Genomic DNA, 23836 nt, shown 5'->3' on the forward strand with positions numbered 1-23836 from the left:
CTTCTCCCCAGCCATGGCTTCTCCCCCAGCCATGGCTTCTCCCCAGCCATGGCTTCTCCTCAGGCATGGCTTCTCCCCAGCCATGGCTTCTCCCCAGCCATGGCTTCTCCCCAGCCATGGCTTCTCCCCAGCCATGGCCTCTCCCCAGGCCTGGCTTCTCCTCAGCCATGGCTTCTCCCCAGCCATGGCTTCTCCCCAGCCATGGCTTCTCCCCAGGCATGGCTTCTCCCCAGGCCTGGCTTCTCCCCAGGCATGGCTTCTCCCCAGGCATGGCTTCTCCACAGCCATGGCTTCTCCCCAGGCATGGCTTCTCCCCAGGCATGGCTTCTCCTTAGGCATGGCTTCTCCCCAGGCATGGCTTCTCCCCAGCCATGGCTTCTCCTTAGGCATGGCTTCTCCCCAGGCATGGCTTCTCCCCAGGCATGGCTTCTCCACAGGCATGGCTTCTCCCCAGGCATGGCTTCTCCCCAGGCATGGCTTCTCCCCAGGCATGGCTTCTCCCCAGGCATGGCTTCTCCCCAGACATGGCTTCTCCCCAGGCATGGCCTCTCCCCAGGCATGGCCTCTCCCTCAGGCATGGTCTCTTCAGTGGCTTTTCCCCAGCCTGTCCTTAGGCTTTTCCTGTAGGTTCTGGGGTGTCACTGGGAGTGCTCTGGCAAAAGTACAGGAGCCCTGGGCCAGAACAGGTTCCGGGCAGAGTCCCTCCTGGTGCCTGGCCTCAGAGAGCCTGCAATGTGACAGCCAAACAGTGGTCTAAAGGCTGATTTTGGCTTGGAGACAAGTTTCATTTGAAATTGAAACTGCCGAGGTTTCGATTTGGGAAAATTGGTAGCCAGCATTTCAGGCACAGATGTATTTTCATAAAGCTTGCCTTTCTGGTTTTCAATAAAGCAGACCTGGCCACACCAGGAACGGCTGGAGTGAGCATGGGCCACGGGCCCTGTCCTCAGCACCTGCCACCCGAAGCCCCGCTCACGTCTGCCCCCCTCCCGCCTCGGTTTGCACCAGAGGCAGTAGCCTGTCCTTCCTTCTTGTCTGAGAGGAGGATGTGTCTGCCTGGAGGGACGTGGCTTCGAGGAGCGGTGTCATGCTATCCGTGTCCTCTGGGAGCCTCCACAGGCATCTGAGTTTGTGGTCTCTGACTCAGAGCCTCCCTTGTCCTGAAGCAAACTTCAGGCCTTTCCGGTCATTTCTAAATCTGTCTGTGGGTAGGGAAGGACAGCACGGCTGGGCACAGCCAGGACATGCCACCCCTTCCTGGGGCAGCAGTATGTCAGCTGTACCATGGCCGCCTCCCATCTATCTACCCTGGACCCTGGTGGCAGGCCCCACGGTCGGCAGGTGCTGAGCAGGCTGCGCTTGGCCAGTAGGAGGGGAGCGGGCCTCACAGGTGGATCCGCTGAGAGCCCTGGTGAGCTCCCTCGGTGCTCTCAGGCAGGGTGGGGTGGGGCAGGGTGCAGGCAGGCAGTACTGGCTTCTCTTGGGGGCGGGCACAGTACAGGACCGGCTATCACACAGGCCTGGCGTGTGCCTGCAGATGACCTCAGTGAGGGCCTGTCCAAGGTGGTGCGGCCTGGTCCCTCCTCCTAACTAGAGGGCACAGTCTCCCCACAGCTGTGTGCTGAACTGGCGAGCAGGCCTCCCTGTGCAGTGCAGGGGGACCTTGCTTCCTGGGTACTATGGTGAGGACTTGGGCGGGTAGGAGATTCCACCCAGCCCAAGGATTTAGCCCAAGCACACATACTTAGTAGATACTTCCTCCATCTCAACCCAGGATCTAGCTCTGAGCAGCTAGCCTAAGAGTGCCTACCCCTGAGCATGAGGCCTGGGCCTGTCCTGGGCCCCAGGCTCTGGGCACACCGGAGTAGTGGGCGGAGCTCTCCTCTGTTAAAAGGCTGGCATTCCTGGCCATGCCAAGGGCAGTGGGGCCCTGGGATCTCTGCCCTCCGGCAGGAAGTCTGACACCTGTTGGATGAGGGGCCATGAGGAGCTCTTCCCCCTCAGCTCCTCCTCCTCCTGTCTGTCTCAGCCCACCCCGACTTGCGCTTCTCCCTCCTCCCGTCTCTCAGCTCACAGCCCCTTTGTTCTCTGGACAAAGGGTGAAGATTACGGTCCTAAAAATGTATTCGTGTATCTGAGAGATTGTTCCATCTGGGTGTCTACAGACCTGATTTCTCAGGAAACAGCTGTGTTTCCCTGGACTTGCACCGTTGTGGACATGCTTGAGGGTGGTGTCTGGACACAGTCTGTCCCTCACAGCCCCCACTCCCCCACCCCCCTCTGGCTTGGCGGAGCAGCCTGTAATTTAAACTCTGAAAGCTGTTAGAGCTGCTCAGCCGTGCTGGGTGGGCCCCAGGCCGAGGCAGCAGGGCAACACAGTGGCTGCTCTTCCCGGGCTGGGGGCGGGTGCCTACGTAGGGCACTCATGCAGGGTCTTGGCCCTGAGACGACACTGAGGCTTGTGATGGTCAGAAACCAAGGCCCCGAGGAGGAGTCCAGGCTCGCGGCCGGACAGCCAGGCAGCCCCCGGGTACGAGGAGGTGGATGGGTGCTAGAGGACCTGGGCAGCTGAGAACACCTGAAATGCCAAAACCAAGGTCACAGCCACAGGACTGGCTGGGGTGGGAAGCAGGCTCCAGGGCCCGCCAGCCTCAGGCCATTGTGTCCCTCTCTGCACCTGCAGCTCTCACACAGACACCAGGTGGCGCTGTCGTCCGTCAGTTACATCGGTTGCTCCCTGTCAGTGCTCTGCCTGGCCGCCACGCTGGTCACCTTCGCTGTGCTGTCGTGAGTCACCCCTCGCCCCCGCGCTCAGGGAGGCTGCTGGCCGCTTCCTGTAGATGTACACACCGCCCCCGCCGGACCTCCCTGGGAGCATCCTGGCCCTGCCCAGCGTCTGCACATCCTGTGCTCTGGGGGCGGGGGCTGTTCCCTGAGCTCAGGTGCCAGGAAAGGCCATGGGGCTGCCAGGGAACCTAGAAAAACAGATGAGGCTGAGAAGATGGGGACACCATGCCCCACCAAGCTGGAAAGGTCTGGAAAGGCCTCCAGCCAGGTGATATGAGTTCTTGTGAGATCCAGTTCAGCCAAAGGTAGACTCAGCCATCCCTGACCATCCTGACACAATCATCCCTGACCATCCTGCCCCTCAGCCATCCCTGACCATCCTGACAAGGCCATCCCTGACCATCCTGACAAGGCCATCCCTGACCATCCTGCCCCTCAGCCATCCCTGACCATCCTGACACAGCCATCCCTGACCACCCTGCCCCTCAGCCATCCCTGACCATCCTGCCCCTCAGCCATCCCTGACCATCCTGACACAGCCATCCCTGACCATCCTGACACAGCCATCCCTGACCATCCTGACAAGGCCATCCCTGACCATCCTGACAAGGCCATCCCTGACCACCCTGCCCCTCAGCCATCCCTGACCATCCTGACAAGGCCATCCCTGACCATCCTGACACAGCCATCCCTGACCATCCTGACACGGCCATCCTTGACCATCCTGACATGACCATCCTGACACGACCATCCCTGACCATCCTGACACGGCCATCCTTGACCATCCTGACATGACCATCCTGACACGACCATCCCTGACCATCCTGCCCCTCAGCCATCCCTGACCATCCTGCCCCTCAGCCATGGCACCAGGCCTCAAGGAATGATGGTGCAAGGCAGATACAGGGGGTGGGGGGAGTGGCAGTCAGTAGCCAAGGAGAGCAGAGCGTGAGCAGTGTTGGCACATGGCGGTCCCCTCATGCGCGCCGAGGGGTGAGCTGCTTGAAGCAGGCAGGTGGGAGCTCTCTCTAAGGCTGCCTGAGTCTCCACGCAGAGCTTTGCTGGGCAAGGGCTGCAGGTGCAGGGGTTCCAGGGCTGGAGCAAGTGAGCAGGAACAGAAAGAGCCATTTGAGCATCTGGCAAGGCTGACTCCTGGGCCATTGGGGCTGTGATAGGAGCTGGGACCTGTCACTCGGGGATAGAGTACCAGCCTTAGGTTGGGTTTTGTAAAGACCACTCTGATTGCTCTTGGAGGAATGGGTGTTGGGACCCTGTGGAGACCCTGGACAGGGAGCCCAGCTGGGGCTGAGCAGTCGCGGCTAAGCCCAGCTGACCTGGGCCTCACACCCTGCCTTCCCTTTCCTCAGCTCCGTCAGCACTATCAGGAACCAGCGCTACCACATCCATGCCAACCTGTCGTTTGCCGTCCTGGCGGCCCAGGTCCTGCTGCTTATCAGCTTCCAGGGGCAGCCTGGCACGGTGAGTAGGTGCCCGCCCTGTCCTGCCATCATCCTCTGCCTCCTGCTGGCCTCCCCACCCCCAGCTCCTCCAGAGTCATTGTCCACACCTTCTGCTGGCCTCTGCAGCTCAGAGTTCAGACCAGCCTCCGAGCAGCCTGTCAGTGGTCCTGCAGTCAATGGGGAGGGGAATTTGCATGTGCTGGGAGGGGCACTTGGACTAAGAAACTGAAGCCTGGACCCTCGGAGAAGAGAGGACTCAGGGAGGCGGAGACAGTTGCACAGCCTGCTGGAGCAGCAGGGTCTGACCTGTCTCTGCTTGGTCCCAGGTGCCCTGCCGGGCTCTCGCTATGCTTCTGCACTACTTCTTCCTGAGCACCTTCGCGTGGATGCTGGTGGAGGGGCTGCATCTCTACAGCATGGTCGTCAAAGTCTTCGGGTCAGAGGACAGCAAGCACCTCTACTACTACGGGATAGGCTGGGGTAGGTGGAGGGGCGGGCGGGGAGGGGCAGGTGGGATGGGGAGGGACACGGGGCTCGGCAAACCCCTTGGACTAAGAAACTAAAGCCTGGACCCTTGGAGAAGAAAGGAGTCAGGGAGGCGGAGACAGTTGCACAGCCTGCTGGAGCAGCAGGGTCTGACCCGTCTCTGCTTGGTCCCAGGTGCCCTGCCGGGCTCTTGCTATGCTTCTGCACTACTTCTTCCTGAGCACCTTCGCGTGGATGCTGGTGGAGGGGCTGCATCTCTACAGCATGGTCGTCAAGGTCTTGGGGACAGAGGACAGCAAGCACCTCTATGACTACTAGAGGGGCGGGGCTGGAGGACTAGGGCACCTCTGCTGTTATGGGATAGGCTGGGGTAGGCAGGAGATGCAGGGCTAGGAGAGGTCGGCGGGATGGGGAGACCAGGCGTGCTCCCCGTTGTTCTCCAGGGGCCCATATGGGAAGGACGACCAGACATCACATCATCCAGAACACTTACTACGCCTCTGACCTCATTGGGCCATTTTTCTGGGAAGCAACTTTTAGTTTTACCAGCTTTATAATTTTCAGTGATGTGTTTATTAATTTCAGTTTTAAACTTCACTATTTCCTCCCCTGGGCATTTTTTAAAGCTTTTCCTCTGCTTGCTTCTCTTCCTGTGTGTTCAGAAAAAAAACACAAGTTGTCGAGTTTTAGGACAGGCATATGTAGGTATGTGTTTTCTCCTCCCTCAGTTGCATCCATATGTTTTGATCTGGGGGACCTCATTTTTGTTCATTCCATGTGTTTTCTAACTTCTGACTCCTTTGACCCCTTGGTCATTTATGAGTGTTAATTTCCACGCTTGTGAGTTTCCCATATTTTTACTTCTACTGATTCCTAATTCCGTTCTGTTGCAGAACAAGTTGTACGATTCCAGTCCTTTGAAGTGTATCAAGGTTTGCTTTACAGCTCAGTAAATGATGGATCCTGGGAACATTCCATCTGCCCTTGAGAAGATCGCGTGTTCTGTGGGTATTGGAGGGAGCTGGTTCACAGTGATTCAAGTCCTGTTTCTTTGTTGACTTCTGTCTGCTTTTTCTCTCCATGGTTGAAAGTGAGGATTGGTGTCTCCACTTTACTGCATTCTCTCAGCTATTAGGTTTTGTTCTGTGTCTCTGGGAGCTCTGTTTAGGGGTTACACATACATTAATATTTGTCTTTCTGATAAACAGATCCTTTTATATTGAGGAGGTTTCTAGCTCCATTGTTGTTCATCTTGAGATCTGCTTTCCTGTAGCTGCTCACTACAGGGTGCATCTTTTCCTCAGCAGACTGGGGATTGAACTCAGGGCCTCTTACTTGCTAGACAAAGGCTGTATCATTGAGCCATGCCTCCAGCCTCTTTTCTGTACTTTCCACATCCACATGTCTGTGTGTTTGCAGCTGAACCATGTCTCCTGTGGGTGGGATACAGTTGGATCTTGATGCTTCTTTCCGCCTTTCCATTGGATTGTTGAACCCTTGCACATCCACACTTTGATGTATGTAGAGACTGGCATCTGCGGCGGCTAGTCTGCCGTCCTGAGTGTCAGGTGATGGCTGCTGTAACACTGTAATTCCCTTTATGAACTTCCACCTCTTAGCGACTGCTTTGTTGCTTACTCTACACAGCTTAGCATATTAAAACCTATTTCAGACTTACACTAAATTAAGCGAGATTTATTATTTCATTCTTTCACAGTTATACTGCATCTATATGTGGTACAACTCTACAGTCTGTTGTATAACTATTACTTTACTGAATCTCACGCCTCTGAAGGAGCTGAGGTAAGAAAGGAGTCAGAGCACGAATGACCGAATCTGTCGTATTATCTTCCTATTTGCAGTTTCTGCTTCGTTCGTTCTGCCCTGTGACTTCTAGCTACTATCTGGCTTTATCACCACACTCTGATAACACCTTGCTACTCAGCCTCCTCTGCACTGTTAATGAAGACTTTTTCCTTCTTGTTACAGGCCTAATACAACAACTATATAAATTTCACTTTTACTATTACTGTTTCACTCAATCATGAGAGAAGAAGGCTATGTTTTATGCTGTCTCTTATAATGCCATCATTCCCTTATTGGTACTAAGTATATTTGTGTGTGTGTGTGTGTGTGTGTGTGTGTGTGTGTGTGTCCATGTGTCCATGTGTCCATGCATGTATTAGAATAACCGTCAGGGCTACTTCCAGCCTGGAGAAGGTCCTGAAGTCTTCTCGTAGGGCAGGCCTAGCAGCTGCAAATTCCTCTGGGAAATGTCTCTATTTCACCTTCATTTTTAAAAGACAGTTTTGCTAGACATAGGATTCTTTTTCCTTTTGGTATTTTGCTCTCATGGACTCTAGCTCTGGAATTTTCCATGATGCCAGTTTTTAATCCGATCAGGGTTCTTGGTGTGAAGACACATTTTTTCAGGATTCTCTTTGTCTTTAAGCATTTTATTCTCTTGTGCTCTTCCGGGGTTTGCACTCTTTTCTCTCTCATTTGTGTCTGGGGGCACTCACGTTCCCTGGGGTCCACGGCTCTTGTTGCCCCTCTGGTCTCCCTTGCCCCTCACCCAGGGCAGCCCATCTTCAAGCCTACTACTTTTTCCTGCCATAGTCTTCAGCGAGGCTTTCTTCAGTTATTACACTTTTCAGCTTGGTTCTTGCCATTTCTCTTAAGAATCTTTCCCCTCCTAATTGATAATTTCTTACTGACAAGACGCTGTCATGGTGCCTTCCTTCTGTTCTTTGCTGCAGGGCGGGTCATTCTCTCCTTACACACTTGTGACAGTGCTTTGAAGTCTTCCATTCTTGAAGGTGGCTTTTGCTGCCTGCTTTCCTCTTTGTTCCGGCCACACTTCCTTCTTTCTTTATGTGTCTTAACATCTTTTATAAACTGGCTGTTTAGATGATACATTGTAGTAATCCAAATCCTGACTTCCTCTTCCATGGCTCCTTGTTTGCTAGTTTCCTGACTTGGACTGCTGGGTAAAGTGTGCTTTCCTCGCTGCCCCCAGGAGTGCAGCTGTAAGCTGACTCTTCCTGCAGGGGACAGAGGTACCTCTGTTTGCAGTCACCTCTTGTTTGCAGAGTTTGTCTGTGCCCTATGTGCTGCACAGACCACACCCTGAATGAGTGTTGAAGGAAGGGAACTCAGCCTGTCAGCTGCTCCCACCTGGATGGCCCTTCCTAGACCCGGGGGTCAGCAGAAGCCAGAGCTCTGGGGCCAGAGCTTCGACAGAGGAGCCCATAGGAGTGGGTCCTCCTTCGTGGGGAGCTGGGGAGGGAGGCTCAGGTGTAGCTGGTCCTCCCCATTCTTACCAAGATTTTCTTGAGTAAACTTCCCACAACTTTAGGGAAGCTTGTGTAATCTACTCAGACAGTCGAGGGGCCCATGGGTCTGCACGGCACTCGGTCTCCGGGTGGCTGCTCACGCACATGGTTCATTGGTTGCATTGCGCTTGCCCACCCTGGGAGTGGCAGCCAGCACAGGGGCCCTGCTTCCTCCCAGAGTTCTGTGCTGCACACCAGCACCTGACATTCTTAAAATGTTAGAAACACTGGCCGGGCATTATGGACCTGTTCCTGGCTTCTGGTTTTCTCCATAGATGCAGTTTTCACAGTTCTCATTATGCAGCAGCAGATTACACACGTTTATTTTGTGCCTTGAGTTGGCAAATATAATTTATTGAAGGATGAAGTGGAGGTAAATTATGCGTCCCTCCTGGCTGCCCTAGGGACTGGAGCAGGGGACACAGAGCCACCTCTAATTGTGGTGGCCATTCCAGGGTCCTGTGCCCACCTCTCTGCTCCTGCCTGGGTCCACATGTGTACATTAACACATGTTAGACACCAGGCTGGCCCATTGCTGTCCCAGTCCAGTTCTAGTGTGACCAGCCCCTTCGGTCCTCTGGCTCCCCAGAGAGCAGCATTCCTCCTTCCTGTGACCTCTGACCTCATGTAGGAACAATTTAGAAGATGGCAAGACCCAACCACCTGGTTTGTCAGTGTCTCTCCCGTTCTGTTGCACAGCCCGGGCTTCACAGGGCTGTTTTTAGCGAGAGAGGAGCCGTGGATTTCCTGGGAGCTTCTCTGTGAGTGTGATTGTATGAGGATGTGTCAGTGTGTTTCAGTGTGTGTGTGTGTGTGTGTGTGTGTGTGTGTGTGTGTGTGTGTGTGTGTGTGTGTGTGTGTGTGTGTGTGTGTGTGTGTGTGTGTGTGTGTGTGTGTGTGTGTGTGTGTGTGTGTGTGTGTGTGTGTGATGATGATGATGATCCACTCCAGCCTGGAGAGAGGTTTGATTTGATCTGTACAATGTTGGAAAAAGTAATTATTTGCCAGTGTTTAAAAATTGAGGACCTTTACATACAATTTCTGTGCTCTTTTGAAAAGCGAGGAGTCCAGGTCTCCTGACCTTCACAGCACAGCTGGCACTGTGTGGCACCGATTCTGACACATGCGGTGCCCGCAGGGCTGGAGGCTGTGGCCTGACGCAGCTCTCCGCAAATAGAGCACAGGCGGCTCTGCTCACCCGCAGCTCCATCCATCATCCCGTCAGCTCCCCCTTAATTAATTTCGTCAAGAGCCTGTAAAAGGCATCCTTCATCCCGACCGGGCTGGGCTGGCTGTGGGCCTAAGTAAAGACAGTCTACAGGCAACAGAGCTCTCTCAACCTCAGCCATTAATTAAGGAGCTGAAGGCTGACCCAGAGTGGGAGGCCATGCTGCAGGCAGAGCCCCTCAGCGACAGCTTCCTCCCTCAGCTCAGAAGGAGGACATGAAGCTGCCCTCCCGGGGGACGCTGGGGAGTTACTGTAGCATGGAGAAGCAGTGGGGACAAGCTGCCCTCTGGAGCCAGACCACCCAGCACTGACGCCAAGAGCCACCTTCCTGGAGCACTTCCCCAAAACCAGCAGTGCAGCTTGCCTTAGGAGTGCTTTTCTTAAATACCCGCTTTGCAGGGCCTAGGGGGTGGGAGAGAGCCAGCCCCTCCCATCCCTACTTTCAGCCCTGCAGGGGCACAGAGCTGGGGTGGGAGGCTGGACGGGTGCCCCATGTCTGATGCTGTGCTTTCTGAGCAGCCCGGAGCAGATGGTCTGCAGGAACAGACCACATTCACGAGGGATCTGCTCTGAGTTCAGCTGCGGGGATGGAAGTGGACAGCTTTTCCAGAACAAACGCCGGGGATGGTCTAGCTTGGGGAGCACACAATACATTTTCCCTTTGTAGATTCATAGCCGAATTCACATATAAACCCCCTGAGCTTCAAAGTGAGATTAAAGACTAGTTCACTCTGGTCAGGCCAGAGTCTGTAAAAGCAGTTTGACCCCAGAATCCTTTCTCTGTAGCAAGACTGAGAGCTCTGGGAATTGCTGGTCGAGATGTTTTTCTACCTTGTTAAACTTCTCTTCTGCCATTGCCTCCCGGAAGTGTGACACAGCTCTATAAAACAGTAAACACATTTAATTAGTCACACTCAGTTTTAAGCATCAGAACTCCAACTCAAACTGGCTTAGGTGAAAAGAGAATTTAGCAGCTTGTGCAGTATAACAGGCTCGTGGTGGGGGAGGTCAGGCATGGCTCAGTGCAGTCCGAGTGGCCTTCCTTGATTCCCTCACTCTCAGCGTCTTGAACTCCCTCATCCCCACTCCCATGGTACCAAGATAGCTGCAGAGTTGCCCTCCATGCCTCTCATCCCTTCCCTGGAGCCAGGCAGCAGGACAGCTCCTCTTTCTTGATATTCTTAAAGAAGTTTCTGGCTAAGTCTCACTGGTGCATCCAGGTCTCATGCCCATCCTTGAGCCACAGAGATTGGGGATCCAGTTTGGCAGGCATCCAGATCACATGCAGCGTGTACCCGTTATCATAAACAGAATGTCTGCAGCCACTGGCCCAAGTCCCCGGGGACCTGCTCAGCCTGGCTGAGAACCATAGCCCAGTCGGGTCCTCCCACAACAAAGACCCCTGCAGATCCTCATTGTAGGCAAGTGAGAGAATAGGTATGATCTCTGTTAGGTTCCTTCAGGATAGGAGATGTTCCGTGTCCCATTGCGTATCCACAGCTCTCAGAGACATCAGGTATTAAGTGAACCAGTTAAATGTTTGGCCTCTGTCTGTGCAGGGACCCCTCTTCTCATCTGCATTGTCTCCATGTCAGCAGCCATGGACAGCTATGGGAGGAACAACAAGTAAGTGGGCCTGGGCTTGCAGGTCTTGGAGGGCAGTGGGGCAGGAGGTGAGCCTTCCTGTAGCCCGTCCACACATGTGCATCTGGGTATAGGTGGGCCCCTGGGGGGTGGGTCTTCCTGTAACCCTCATCCACACGTGCATCTGGGTGTAGGTGGGCCCCTGGGGGGTGGGTCTTCCTGTAACCCTCATCCACACGTGCATCTGGGTGTAGGTAGGCCCCTGGGGGGCAGGTCTTCCTGTAGCCCTTGTCCATACATGTGCATGTGGGTGTAGGTGGGCCCCTGGGGGCGGGTCTTCCTGTAGCCCTCATCCACACATGTGCATCTGGGTATAGGTAGGCCCCTGGGGGGCTACCCCAGGCCTTGACAGTAAGAAAGGCCTGGGCCAGAGGCAGGGAGAACTAGCAACACAGGTGTCATGGTGCCCCAGGAATGGAGTGGGGCTGGTGGGAGTTCCTGACTAGAGCTTTTCCATGCATGTAGTCTGCTCAGACTTACAGGTCTAGGCACCCAGACAGCCCAAGTTTGAGATCCTGAGGCCTTTCCTGGGTAGTTAGTAAGTACACAGCCCTTGCCCACTACATTATATCTTGAGTCAACACATTGGTGAACACACTTGCCCCAAGTGGGTAAGTCTTAAGATCTCTTGCTTGGTCACAAAAGGGAATCTGGTCCAAGACCCATGTCACCATCTTGCCACTGTAGCTGGTGTTCAGGAGTCTGGAAGGTGACACATCCTAGGGGCCCTGGGTTCTGGACAGTGCCATAGGCGTGGAAGGACAGAATCCCACGTGGTACCTTGGGCGTGGAAGGACACAGAATCAGGGAGCTGTGTTGCTTGAGTTCTAGCCACACATCTCAAAGCCAGGAAGAATCTCACATCCTGGCCTCTTGTGTCTCAGGATGCTAGGGAAAGTGTCAGATGGGCTGGACCTTTCCTGTAGGTTGGGGACCATGCAGGACAGTGTCCGACCAGCAGCCCCTGGGAGGGTGGCCAGGGCCACAGCCTCCTTGTCTGTCCTCTGGGCCCTCATCCAGGATAGTGGTGCTGGCTCTGGTCCTGGCAAGCCCATGTTGATTTTGGTACTTCAAGGAAAACTAACTCTGGGTTTGACCAGCACTTTTAAAGGGTTCTGACCTGACATGCAGTTCTGGGAAATCCTGGGAGACTGCCACAGCCTGACTAGATGAAGATTCTCTCAGTGGGGGCCACTGCATCATTTGCCTGTGCCCCTGGGACCCTGGTCAAACCCATAGCATGGCAGGTGAAGCCGCTGATGTTAACTCTTCTCTTCCCTCCACAGCTGCTGGCTGTCGCTGGGGACCGGCGCCATCTGGGCCTTTGTGGGTCCTGCCTTGCTGGTTATTGTGGTAGGTCTCCATGGGCAAGAGTGGGCTGTGCAATGACCCTGGGCTCCTGGGACATACTAAGGGTACAGCAGTGCATTGTCATTCAGCCTCTCTCCTCATAGCTCCTCTTGGGTGGGTGACTCTCAGCCTGGTTTCCTGCAGTCTTGCAAGGGGCATGATTCTGGGGTCTGCCCGCTGGGGAGGGAGGCCTGCTCACCAGGGCCGGCAGTGTGTGTTAGCCTAGTGCAGAGAAGTATGGGTGCTTCCCCTTTCTGCGAGAACTCCAGCCTCGATCTCCCCAGGCTGTGGGAGTGGGCAGTGGTACTAGCAGAGCCACACACATCACTTTTAGGATTCCTCTAGTTGTGAGTGACAGCAAAGCTGGTAAGAGCTGAAACACTCCCCGCAGTGTCTTTTCCATTCCCCACTCCATTCCTGGGGCAGGATGACACTTGGGTTGCCTCTTGCTCCAAGGTGCAGTGGCCCCAAAATAGAGACCACCCAGGTCCTACAGAACTCTGGTAACCGTAACCAAGGCTCACACAGAATCCTAGTGACCGCAGCCATGGCTCCCACAGAATCCTAGTAACCAGAGCCATAGCTCCCACAGAACCCTAGTGACCGAAGCCATGGCTCCCACGGAACCCTAGTGACCGCAGCCATGGCTCCCACGGAATCCTAGAGACCTCAGCCACGGCTCCCACGGAATACTAGAGACCTCAGCCACGGCTCCCACGGAATCCTAGAGACCTCAGCCATGGCTCCCACGGAATCCTAGAGACGGCAGCCACGGCTCCCACAGAATCTTAGAGACCTCAGCCACAGCTTCCACAGCATCCTAGAGACCGCAGGCATGGCTCCCACGGAATCCTAGTGACCTCAAGCACGGCTCCCACGGAATCCTAGAGACCTCAGCCACGGTTCCCACAGACTCCTAGAGACCGCAGCCACAGCTCCCATGGAATCTTAGAGACTGTAGCCCCGGCTCCCACAGAATCTTAAGAGACCTCAGCCACGGCTTCCACAGCATCCTAGAGACCGCAGGCATGCCTCCCACAGAATCCTAGTGACCGCAGCCACGGCTCTCACGGAATCCTAGAGACCTCAGCCATGGCTCCCACTGAATCCTAGAGACCGCAGCTACGGCTCCCACGGAATCCTAGAGACTGCAGACATGGCTCCCACAGAATCTTAGAGACCTCAGCCACGGTCCCACAGAATCATAGTGACTGCAGCTACGACTCCCACGGAATCCTAGTGACTGCAGCCATGGCTCTCACAGAATCTTAGAGACCTCAGCCACGGCTCCCACAGAATCCTAGTGACCACAGCCACGGCTCCCACGGAATCCCAGAAACCACGGCCATCACAACATTCTTAGGACTGAGTTTCATCCTTCCTGATAAGCCAGGTTAGAGGTCACCTCTTATGGGCCCCTTGCTGAGCCTGAGGAGGAGGATGTTCTGACTGGCCAGCACTCCGTGCAGCTGGTATTCCATGGTTGCTGCCCTGGAGTCTGGGTCCATTTCCTCTCCTGCTCCCTTGCACTCACATCCCGGGCAGACGCTCAGTGCTGAGGTTGGCGTGGCGTGATGTCAGAGGGGACAGGCAGGGCATACCACCCATGTCTTTCCATGCTGTGCTGTTGTGTTGGCCTGCTGCCTTCAAGGAAGCAGAGGTCTGCAGCAAGAGCCCTCTCTCTGTCACTGTGGTCTCGATCACGGCTATGTGAGTTCTCAGCGTAAACTCCTGAGGTGCTTTGAACACTGGTACACAAGACAGAGATTTTTATCCAGATTGAGGCACAACTGGTTCTTGGATGCCCTATTCTGCCCTTTAACCTTTGGTGAGGGCCGGGTACTCAGTCACAGGGACCAAGGCTAATTGATGATGAATGGGGCAGCACCCAGACACTCAGCCCTTCCATGTCCTGGTTGTCTCAGGCCCTGCCTGATAGCGGCTAGGGACTGTCCTCCAGGCTGACCTGAGGACTGACCTCACCTCAGCAGATGAAGGCTGAGGACCCCTCCTCTGAGAGGAGTCACAGCAGCCCGTTTTCTCTCGCCTAGCCTGCTCCTTTCCCTGTCGGTTCCCAGCTCCTGTGACTGTCCGCGTTGGGTGGGCAATTAGCAGTGACTCCAGGAGAGATGCTGAGAGGCTCTCTTTATTCCTTCTTGGTTGAGATTCTGCTCAGGTACCTCTGGTGCCACACACACCACAGCCTTCTTGGCTGAAGGGTTTGCAGAGGGGCAGCGCTGGGGGGGAGGGCCGTGGTGGTGACGCTCATTGTCCTTGCTGCTGTGTGGGATGGGAGGCCTTCCCATGACCCCTATCTTCCTCCTGTATTTGCTGGGCTCCCCACACGGGGTCCTACTGGTGACAGGGGCTTTGAAGGGTCCATGGGCACCAGAGAGGCCCCAGTAAGAGTCATGTTCTCTGTGGCATGCTGGCAGTGTGGGAGGGGACCTTGGGAGCTGCTGGTGACCAGGTCACCTGCTGGGCTGGGTCCTGGCCGAGGCTGCAGGAGCTCTGCGGGCCTGGGTTCCAGACAGTGAGCACCATCACCAATAATTCTGGAAAGGCATCATAGGTCTATGTGACTGCTCCAGGTTTTGGGGAGTTCTGTGCTGTGTGAAGTCTGCAGGCCCCTGCCCAGATCATGGGAGTGGAGGGGAGAGGCCGCCCTGGAGCTCTGAGGCCAGGCCCACTGCAGCTGCTCTCAGACACAGCCCTGGGATGAACGTTGCAGCAGTGACCGTGGCCCTCAAAGCTGATGGTACTTATTTCCTAGCCCTTGGCAGGAACAGTTGAGGGTGCTGCGGAGGGCCCTGCAGACCGTCGGGGTGCATGCTGGTCCACAGGCGGTGCCGTGCTCCCTCTTCAGAGGATGGAGCCCTGTCCCCATTTACCCAGGAATCCCTGCCTTCCCTCCACATGAAGAAAGCAGGCTCAGGATGTCAAGCGTGGCCCGACCCCATTTGTGTAAAAGCTCTCTGTGGGCACGTGTTCTCGCCCAAGTGCATAATGGACAAGAAAATGTAGGCTGGAGCTCCCTCGAGGGGCTCCCTGGTGAGAGGTGAGGGTTCGGGGAGGGCGGCTTCACAGTATGAGCATCTTAAGACACCCCACGCTGCTCACACAGCTTTAAACTAAAGCGGTTTTAGAAAGTGGAAGCCTATACTGCGTGTCAGGCTAGTTGGCGTCCCTGTGCCCGGCAAAAGCAAGATGTAGGGAACAGCATAGGCCACCGTGGGCCTCCACAGGAGTGCGGAGGACAGGGTAGAACTGGATCCTCCAGTAGCAGCTCCAGTCACCTGACTGGAGGCCGACACACAGGCACAGGCACAGGCACACTCACACAGGCACACTCACACAGGCACACTCACACAGGCACAGGTACACTCACACAGGCACAGGCACAGGCACAGGCACACTCACACAGGCACAGGTACACTCACACAGGCACAGGCACACTCACACAGGCACAGGCACACTCACACAGGCACAGGCACACTCACACAGGCACAGGCACACTCACACAGGCATAGGCACAGGCACACTCACACAGGCACAGGCACAGGCACAGGCACAGGCACACAGGCACAGGCATAGGCACAGGCACACTCACACAGGCACAGGCACAGGCACACTCACACAGGCACAGGCACACTCACACAGGCACAGGCACACTCACACAGGCACAGGCACACTCACACAGGCACAGGCACACTCACACAGGCACAGGCACACACTCGCTCCCTGACTTCTCGGTCCCACCCAGTGCTCGAGTGCCCAAGCTGCTGTGACAAAGTGCTTTAAATAAGGAAATCACTCCTCCACTGTTTGGAAGGCAGAAGTCTCACATTCCAAGTGATGGAAGGTTGGTTTCCCCAGGGCCTCTGGCCTGGCTTGTCAGTGTCCAGGGTGGGTGCACCAGACACCTCCCTGTGTCCCCACATTGTCCTCTTCTTTGTGTGAACACCAGTCCTGTTGGATTAGGGCCTACCCTAATCTCACTTTAATGCAATCACCTCTCTAAAGACCCTGTTCCAAGTACAGTCACATTCTGGAGTTTTGAGGGGGGCACACCCAATTCTACTCGACAGGCCTCCCTGTCCCCACCCAGAGAGGGGCTCCGCGGAGAGCAGAAGCCTTTTGGCCTATGTCCCCATGGGACAACGGTGCCTCCAGGCCAGGGAAGAAAGGGGTCTCTACGACTCAAAAATGCTCATCTCCTCAGAGAGGCCAAGGTGGCTGCGTTTAGAGTGACAGTTAGATGCAGGACACACATAACAGGCATGCAGGTGAGTGTAGATACATAGGTAGATACAGAGTCATAGATGTACCTTTAATTGCAGATGTGACTACACAAGTCCAGATAGACCCACAGAGAGATGAAAATAATATTACATCTAGATGCAGACCTACAGGTACAGGTGGAAACAGAAATGCCGACATAGTTACGTTGCAGCATAGGCACCAGCAGATGCAGAGACCCAAAGACAGATAGAGCTGGATACTCAGATCTGTGAGCACACACAGCTACTCAGACACACAGAGGTAACAACTATAGTACTGTACACAGATTCCTGCATAGAGACACAGTACGCATGGACATTGTGTGTGTGCGCATACATGTGTGCACATACGTCCTTTTCCTGGTAAGATTCTGGTGACCCTGAGCCAGATGGAGAAAGCGCCTGGGCCAGTCCGGGCCCTGCCCATTGCTCCCCCTTCCTCCTCCAGAGGTCACCACCGCCTGGGTGCTGTGCCAGTTTGGCTGCCTGTGAGCGTGTGTCTTATTCCTTCTGAAATGCAGGCTGTGAATTGTTTCTTTGATGTCAGCCATCAGAGTATGTCTCAGTTCTGGTAGGGGATGCTAACCCATGAGATGCCCAGGCCCTACACAGGACTACTAGAACACGTATGCCAGGTGGGGGCCGAGGTACCGGAGTTGAGCACAGAGCCTGTCCTGGCTGCGTCTCCATAAAATCCCCCTCTGGCCCCCTGGTGCAGCACCTGTGCAGGTCCGGGGCATCCTCTGGAGCCACAGCCTCTACCCCCACACCACCACACACAGGACCAGACCAGCTTCCACATGAAACCAGATAGACCCGGGAGGGAGGAGGAATGTGTGTGTGGCTCACAGACAGTGTGGGAGACATCAGGGCCCTGACGTCTTGAACAGAGCCCTGTGTGAAGTGCTGAGGCTCCTGTGAGCACCTCTTGGCAGCCCTACCTCAGAAGAAGTGTTCTGTGTACTCTCTCAGCACCTGGTCGATCTGTGCAGAGCTGGTTTTCATGACACCCAGAGGCAATGACGAGACCCTGAACTCAGGGCTGCCCAGCCTCAGCCAGTCCCAGGCTTCCCGGTCCCGCTGTTACTGGACACTGGTTAAACCTTCCCCAGCCACAGGACACAGCTGAGAAATGGGACACAAGTGGCCAGCTGACTCCCTAATAATTGATAGGTTTTCAATTAAGACGTGGCGATGCACCGTGCTTCCCAGGCTCCTCGGGGAGGCAGCCGGCCTGGCTCCCCTGTCCCAGGGCGTTTCCGCAGACACCCCGTGCACTGTCAGAGCCGGGCTCCTCCTGGGTGCAGTGCCATCGCGTCCCATCACCGTGTAGGAAGAGCCACCTCGTCTGCGCCACATCTGGTGCCCACGGTGAGGGCCCGCTCAGCAGCCAGACTGCAGGGAGGTGGACACACAGGTTGTTTGCTCTGGTCCACCTGCAGTGGGGTGTCCAGGATGTAGATTTCCAAAGTGGAAGGCAGAACCTTTAGAGTAAGGGTCCATGAGCTCCCTGCCCCAAGAAAAGCCACAGGGGACAGCTGCAATTGCTGTTCTCACTTAGAACTGTGGAAGTGAACAGATGGCATACAAACTGAAGCTTTTTTTTTTTCTCTAAGAGAAAACACTGAATCTCAGAACAGCAGGGCCTGTGGTATTTGACCCAAGGCCGTTCCCTGTCCACCTGCCTGTGACACTGGCCTTCTGTGCCTGAGGCCAGCAGCAGCTTGATTGAAGAGCGGGAGCTGTGCTGGGCTTCAGTGGTCCCTGGGGGTGTGGACGGATGTCTGTCTTTGAAGCAGTCACTGAGTCGCTTTCTCACCTTTGCTCTCATCCTGGCTGGATGGGGGAGCTGCTGTCCCTCTGCCCCTCCATGTCTAAGTGAATGTGGCTTCCTTGTCACTGTGACCATCAGCACGTCCCCCCCCTTTCTCCCTGCAAGGCTGTGTTGGTTGCTCCCCTATTCATGTCTCTTGTCCCCCCAGCTTTTGGGCAGTTTTGGTGCTACCCTCACGGAGTGGGGGTGGGCGCTATCCTCTGTGAGGAAATGAGCAGAACTGAGTTGCTGGGAAGATGCGGCATGCAGGGGAAGTGACAAGGACGCGTCCGTCCACTTCCTGCCATAGGATAAACAGGAGGCTGGACAGAGCTAGGGGCCGACTCACATGGGTCCCATTTCCCCAGAAACAGCCAGTGGAGCCCAGGGCCTCAGCACAGCCTGGGAATTGTCTTGCTGTGAAAAGCTCAACAAAAGGCTCCTGCTGATTTCTGGGAGGGGGGGAAGGGGGGGGAAGGCTGGGAGTGGGAAATGACTGGGCCCTGAATCCAAGGGCTGGGGGAGAGGGGGAGGCATGGAACATGCCTCAGGCTCTGGCTAAGGCCGTTTCTGCAGAGGAGCCTCAGCAAGGCCTGGGCTGGCAGTGCCGCTGGTGCAGGGGGTGTGTGGGGTCTTTGCAGCCGCACAGGGAGTTGGGTCTGGCTCTGCAGATGGTGGCCCTGACCTCAGCTGCTCCTCCCCTGCAGGTGAACGTGGGCATCCTCGTTGCTGTCACCAGAGTTATTTCCCAGATCAGCGCTGACAACTACAAGATACACGGGGACCCCAGTGCCTTCAAGTAAGTCCATGTGAGCTGCCCCGTGCAGCTCTTGGAGGCTGCTGGAGGGTCAGTGAGCCATCTCCTGCCATTACCAACCCATCGCCCATGTCCTTGTGAGGTCACAGGCAGCCCTGGCTTCTCAGCCTCGCTTGGTGGCTCATTCATCCCAGGGACCCCGGGGGGCAAGCCCTGACACAGTGTGGCCCCTGTGAGGGAGGGCTCTGCAGGTGTCCAGGATGGCCGTGTGGAGGGGAGAGGGAGGGCTCTGCTGGTGTCCAGGATGGCCGTGCGGAGGGGAGAGGGAGGGCTCTGCTGGTGTCCAGGGATGGCCGTCCGGAGGGGCGCAGAAGGGAGAGGGATACTCAGCAGATTCACACCTTGTGGGGATCCAGTACTCCAGGCTCCTGGCTCTCAGCCCAGAAGGGGAATAGCACCTGTTGGTGGCGCTGCTGCGTGAACGGGGCTCCACAGAACACAGCCTCCTGGCATGGAAGATTAGAGCCTGCTGATGGCTTAGACCACCTTAACGTCCCCAGCCTGGACCTGGGCTCTGCAGCTCCAGGATGGTGACCCCCTTTACCACTTTGTCCTCCACATCAGCTCCCAGACTCACCCTGCACTCTGTGGCGGGACAGCTGTGCCTGGCATTCCGTGCACAAGGAAGCCTGCCTCCCAGGAACAGTGGGGGTGGGTTTCACCACAGGCCCCTGTGGGCTTCACCCTGGGCCCAGGCCTCAGGTGCCCCAACCTGGGGCACCCTGCACAGCCCCTCGCGGTTAGTGTGGACGCTCTAGAGCGGCGTAGACACTGGGCTGCTGACACTGTAAGTCACTGTAGCTACAGTCTATCTTTTCTGATCTGAAAGTAAAAGAGACAAACAGCCCAACAGCAAATCAATGAGGTAATTATTCTGTAAGGAATCCAAACACTGTAAATTAACCTGACAAGTAGCTGTGGCCCTTTGAGGCTTTCCAACCCAGGGGCTTTCAAGGCTGAGCACCCTGGGAGGAGTGTTCAGAGGGGCCAGAGTCATTTCCTTTTGTCACTTGTGAGGGCCTGAGCTCTGCCCCAGGCCTGCGTGCCACCCAGCTCAGCCTGGGCATGAAGGCCCTGCCCGCCTCCCCCTACCCTTAGCTCCTGAGGTCCCTGGGTATTCAAGGCCAGCCAGTGTCTGTCTGAAGGTCTGTCTCCAGCAGACGTTACCATGCTATCCAGGGTCAGCACTTGCAGGACCACGGCCTTCGCTGCCCCACCACATGCCACCCCATTCCTCCACTGCCCTGCCCTTCGCTGCTCTCCAAGTCCCTCTGAAGAGGCAGCCTCCTTCACACCCACCTGTCTCCACGGAAAGCGTTGTGTGAGGGCTGCTGTGGGAAATTCCCTGGGAGCCAGGTGCCACTACGGTGCCCTCACACCGCCACACCCTCGTACCACCATGGCGCCTTCTCCCCACCACCACCACACCCTCACACCACCACCACACCCTCACACCACCACCACACCTTCACACCACCACGGTGCCCTCGCCCCACCACCACGCCCTCGCCCCACCACCACGCCCTCACACCACCACCACGCCCTCACACCACCACCACGCCCTCACACCACCACCACACCCTCACATCACCACCACACCCTCACACCACCACCACGCCCTCACACCACCACCACGCCTTCACACCACCACCACGCCCTCGCCCCACCACCACGCCCTCACACCACCACCACACCCTCACACCACCACCACGCCCTCACACCACCACCACGCCCTCACACCACCACCACCACACCCTCACACCACCACCACGCCCTCACACCACCACCACGCCCTCACACCACCACCACGCCCTCACACCACCACCACGCCCTCACACCACCACCACCACGCCCTCACACCACCACCACGCCCTCACATCACCACCACGCCCTCACATCACCACCACGCCCTCACACCACCACCACGCCCTCACACCACCACCACGCCCTCACACCACCACCACCACACCCTCACACCACCACCATGCCCTCACACCACCACCACACCTTCACATCACCACCACACCCTCACACCACCACCACGCCCTCACACCACCACCACCACACCCTCACACCACCACCACGCCCTCACACCACCACCACGCCCTCACACCACCACCACGCCCTCACACCACCACCACCACACCCTCACACCACCACCACGCCCTCACACCACCACCACGCCCTCACACCACCACCACGCCCTCACACCACCACCACGCCCTCACACCACCACCACGCCCTCACACCACCACCACCACGCCCTCACACCACCACCACCACGCCCTCACACCACCACCACGCCCTCACGCCACCACCACGCCCTCACGCCACCACCACGCCCTCACGCCACCACCATGCCCTCACGCCACCACCATAGCCTCACACCACCACCGTACCCTCACACCACCACCGTACCCTCACACCACCATGGTGGCCTCCCCCCACCACCATACCCTTGTACAACCACCATACCCTTTATCACCATGGTGCCCTCGTACCACCACCATACCCTTGTACCACCATGGTGCCCTTGTACCACCATGGCGCCCTGTACTGCTGTGGCCCTCTTGGAAGCCATCCCGGTAGACACCGACAGGTGTACATCCCGGCCTGTTCCCACGGACTTTGCCCCTTTCCTTGCATGTGTGCCCACATCCTGGGATGCGCTCCTGCCCCTGGTGCCATCAGTGGGTCTCAGTGCCACCAGCAGGCACCCCAGGGCTGGGGATGCAGAGCAGCCTGGCAGGAAGGGAGCAACGGTGGCGCTCACAGAAGCTCCTGGGCTGCTGTAATTCCCCCATCATAGATGTAATCTGATGGATTTTCGTGGGCCTAGATGCCTCCTCAGGGCCTGAACAGTGGCTTTCACTTTTAACAAAAAGTCAATTTATCGATCCAAGTTCCACATGCTTAAGAGAGAAGAGAGAACATTTTGTGTGTGGGAATGAGACTTGGGCCTGGAGGTGGAATGGGGGTGAAGAGCCCCAGGGGAGGGGTGCATGGTGGGGGAGGGGCGCATGTGGGTGCCGGGGACATCCGCAGGGAAGTGAGCCTCCTCCCAGGCCAGGCCCCCTTCTCCACTCTGCACAGCGCTGCTGCTGGTCTTGGCTGAGCTAACGAGAGAGCCTGCAGAGCCCCGGCGAGCTGTCCTCCCGGGCCGCCAAGCCATTCCTGTGGAAGGAGCTCATCTGTGGCCATTCCATCTAAACAGGATTCTCCAGGAGCTAGGTCATGTGTGACATTTCTGCTTCCCAGTACAGGTGTGGTATTTTCACCGTACCGACTTGTTTCCCCGAGGCCCTGGGCTGTCAGTGCCATGACTCAGGGTTTGTGGCCAGGGCCTCGCTGCAGCTGTGCCTCGCCTTCTCGGGGAGGTGCTGCATGCTGCGTGCCGCACGCCACACTTGATCCGCAGTGGTCACTTCCCAGGGGCTGCCGCCCCGTGAGACAGCAGGGGTGAGCAAGTCCAAGCTTTACCGCCCTTGCGGTCTAGAGAGGGAAACTCCTGTGCCGTGTGTTGGGGGTAAACTGAGGCCTGTGACAGTTGTTGAGCTGGGCAGCAGGCCCCACTGCTGGTTAGGCTTGTCTCCAAAGCTCAGATGCGTAAGTACTCTACTGTAAGAAGCCCATCTGTTTCAGAAGAGGATGGATTGGACATTAGTCATCAGTTTCTTGGCATACCAGAGAGGCCTGAGCCAGACAGCCTGGCATTGCTCACTGCTCACTGCTATTCACCGAGAGTTGTCCCAAGAGCTCTGTTCTGCATGCTGCAGGCACAGTGGGGACCAGGACCCCTGGTCTCCCGGAACATGCATGCTGAGGGTACACTAGAGCAAGGGATGTCTCTGCCAGCACTCTGGGCAACTCGGCTCCACTCCCTTCCCTCCTCCCTGGTGCCTGGGACCGCTCTTCATAGGTTATACTGGGCGACTGGACTGGGTGGGAGTGGCCCCAAGGCCAGCTGCCATGGCACAGCAGTGGCACCCGCCCTGTGAGCAGGAAGGGAACCTCACACATCACGGGTGGCCTGGGCCTCTCTGTAGTCTTGCGTGGAGAGGGTGCTGCCTTGCTGAATCTCTGGCTATAATGGTCCTAGGAGATGACCAGTAGCCCAGAGCCTCGTGGAGCTTCTAAAGTGGACGGACCCCTTGGCAAAAGAGCCACAGACTGGGCAGCTGAAGAAGCCTGAGGGGAAGGAATTGTCACTCGCAGACACTGACCACTGTAGGAGCTCTAGGGCCTTTAGTTCAGAAGCTTGCTGATTGGCTGATTTGAGTCATATGACCTCCCCCACCACAGGGATAGTGTGGCAACATGATTGGCTGTCCTGATGAGACCGTTTCCAATGAGAAAAGAGCAGGACCACCAGTTTCCTAGAGCACAAGAAGGGAGATAGCTGGCAGGAGAGGCATGGATGTTCTGTTTACAGAGCAGCGCTGCCTGGGAAGGTGGCTCTGGGGTCCAGGTGGGCACTGACACTGGCCTGGGGTAGGGACATCTGCATACTCTCTGTTCCTGCCATTGACAAAACTGGTATCATCATGACCATCATTGGATGGGGTGTGAGACCATCTGTCCCACCAATGTCAAGAGGCCACAAGTGCTAGGAGAGAGAAACGCATGCTAGCAGACA

At 56.4% G+C, this 23836-nt stretch overlaps 1 protein-coding gene across 1 annotated transcript in view; it reads left to right on the plus strand.

Moving 5' to 3' along the window:
* Adgrd1 (adhesion G protein-coupled receptor D1) overlaps nucleotides 1–23836 on the plus strand; it is a 91884-nt gene that overhangs the window by 63014 nt on the left and 5034 nt on the right. The window contains exons 16-21 of the mRNA XM_070024784.1: nucleotides 2684–2787; nucleotides 4155–4266; nucleotides 4574–4727; nucleotides 10856–10922; nucleotides 12227–12293; nucleotides 19091–19182. Coding sequence (XP_069880885.1) covers nucleotides 2684–2787; nucleotides 4155–4266; nucleotides 4574–4727; nucleotides 10856–10922; nucleotides 12227–12293; nucleotides 19091–19182 — 596 coding nt within the window. The remainder of the gene's footprint in view (nucleotides 1–2683; nucleotides 2788–4154; nucleotides 4267–4573; nucleotides 4728–10855; nucleotides 10923–12226; nucleotides 12294–19090; nucleotides 19183–23836) is intronic.

The sequence above is a fragment of the Dipodomys merriami genome, unplaced genomic scaffold (assembly GCF_024711535.1).
Source record: "Dipodomys merriami isolate MVZ:Mamm:240054 unplaced genomic scaffold, mDipMer1.0.p SCAF_163, whole genome shotgun sequence".
Classification (NCBI taxonomy): Eukaryota; Metazoa; Chordata; class Mammalia; order Rodentia; family Heteromyidae; genus Dipodomys; species Dipodomys merriami.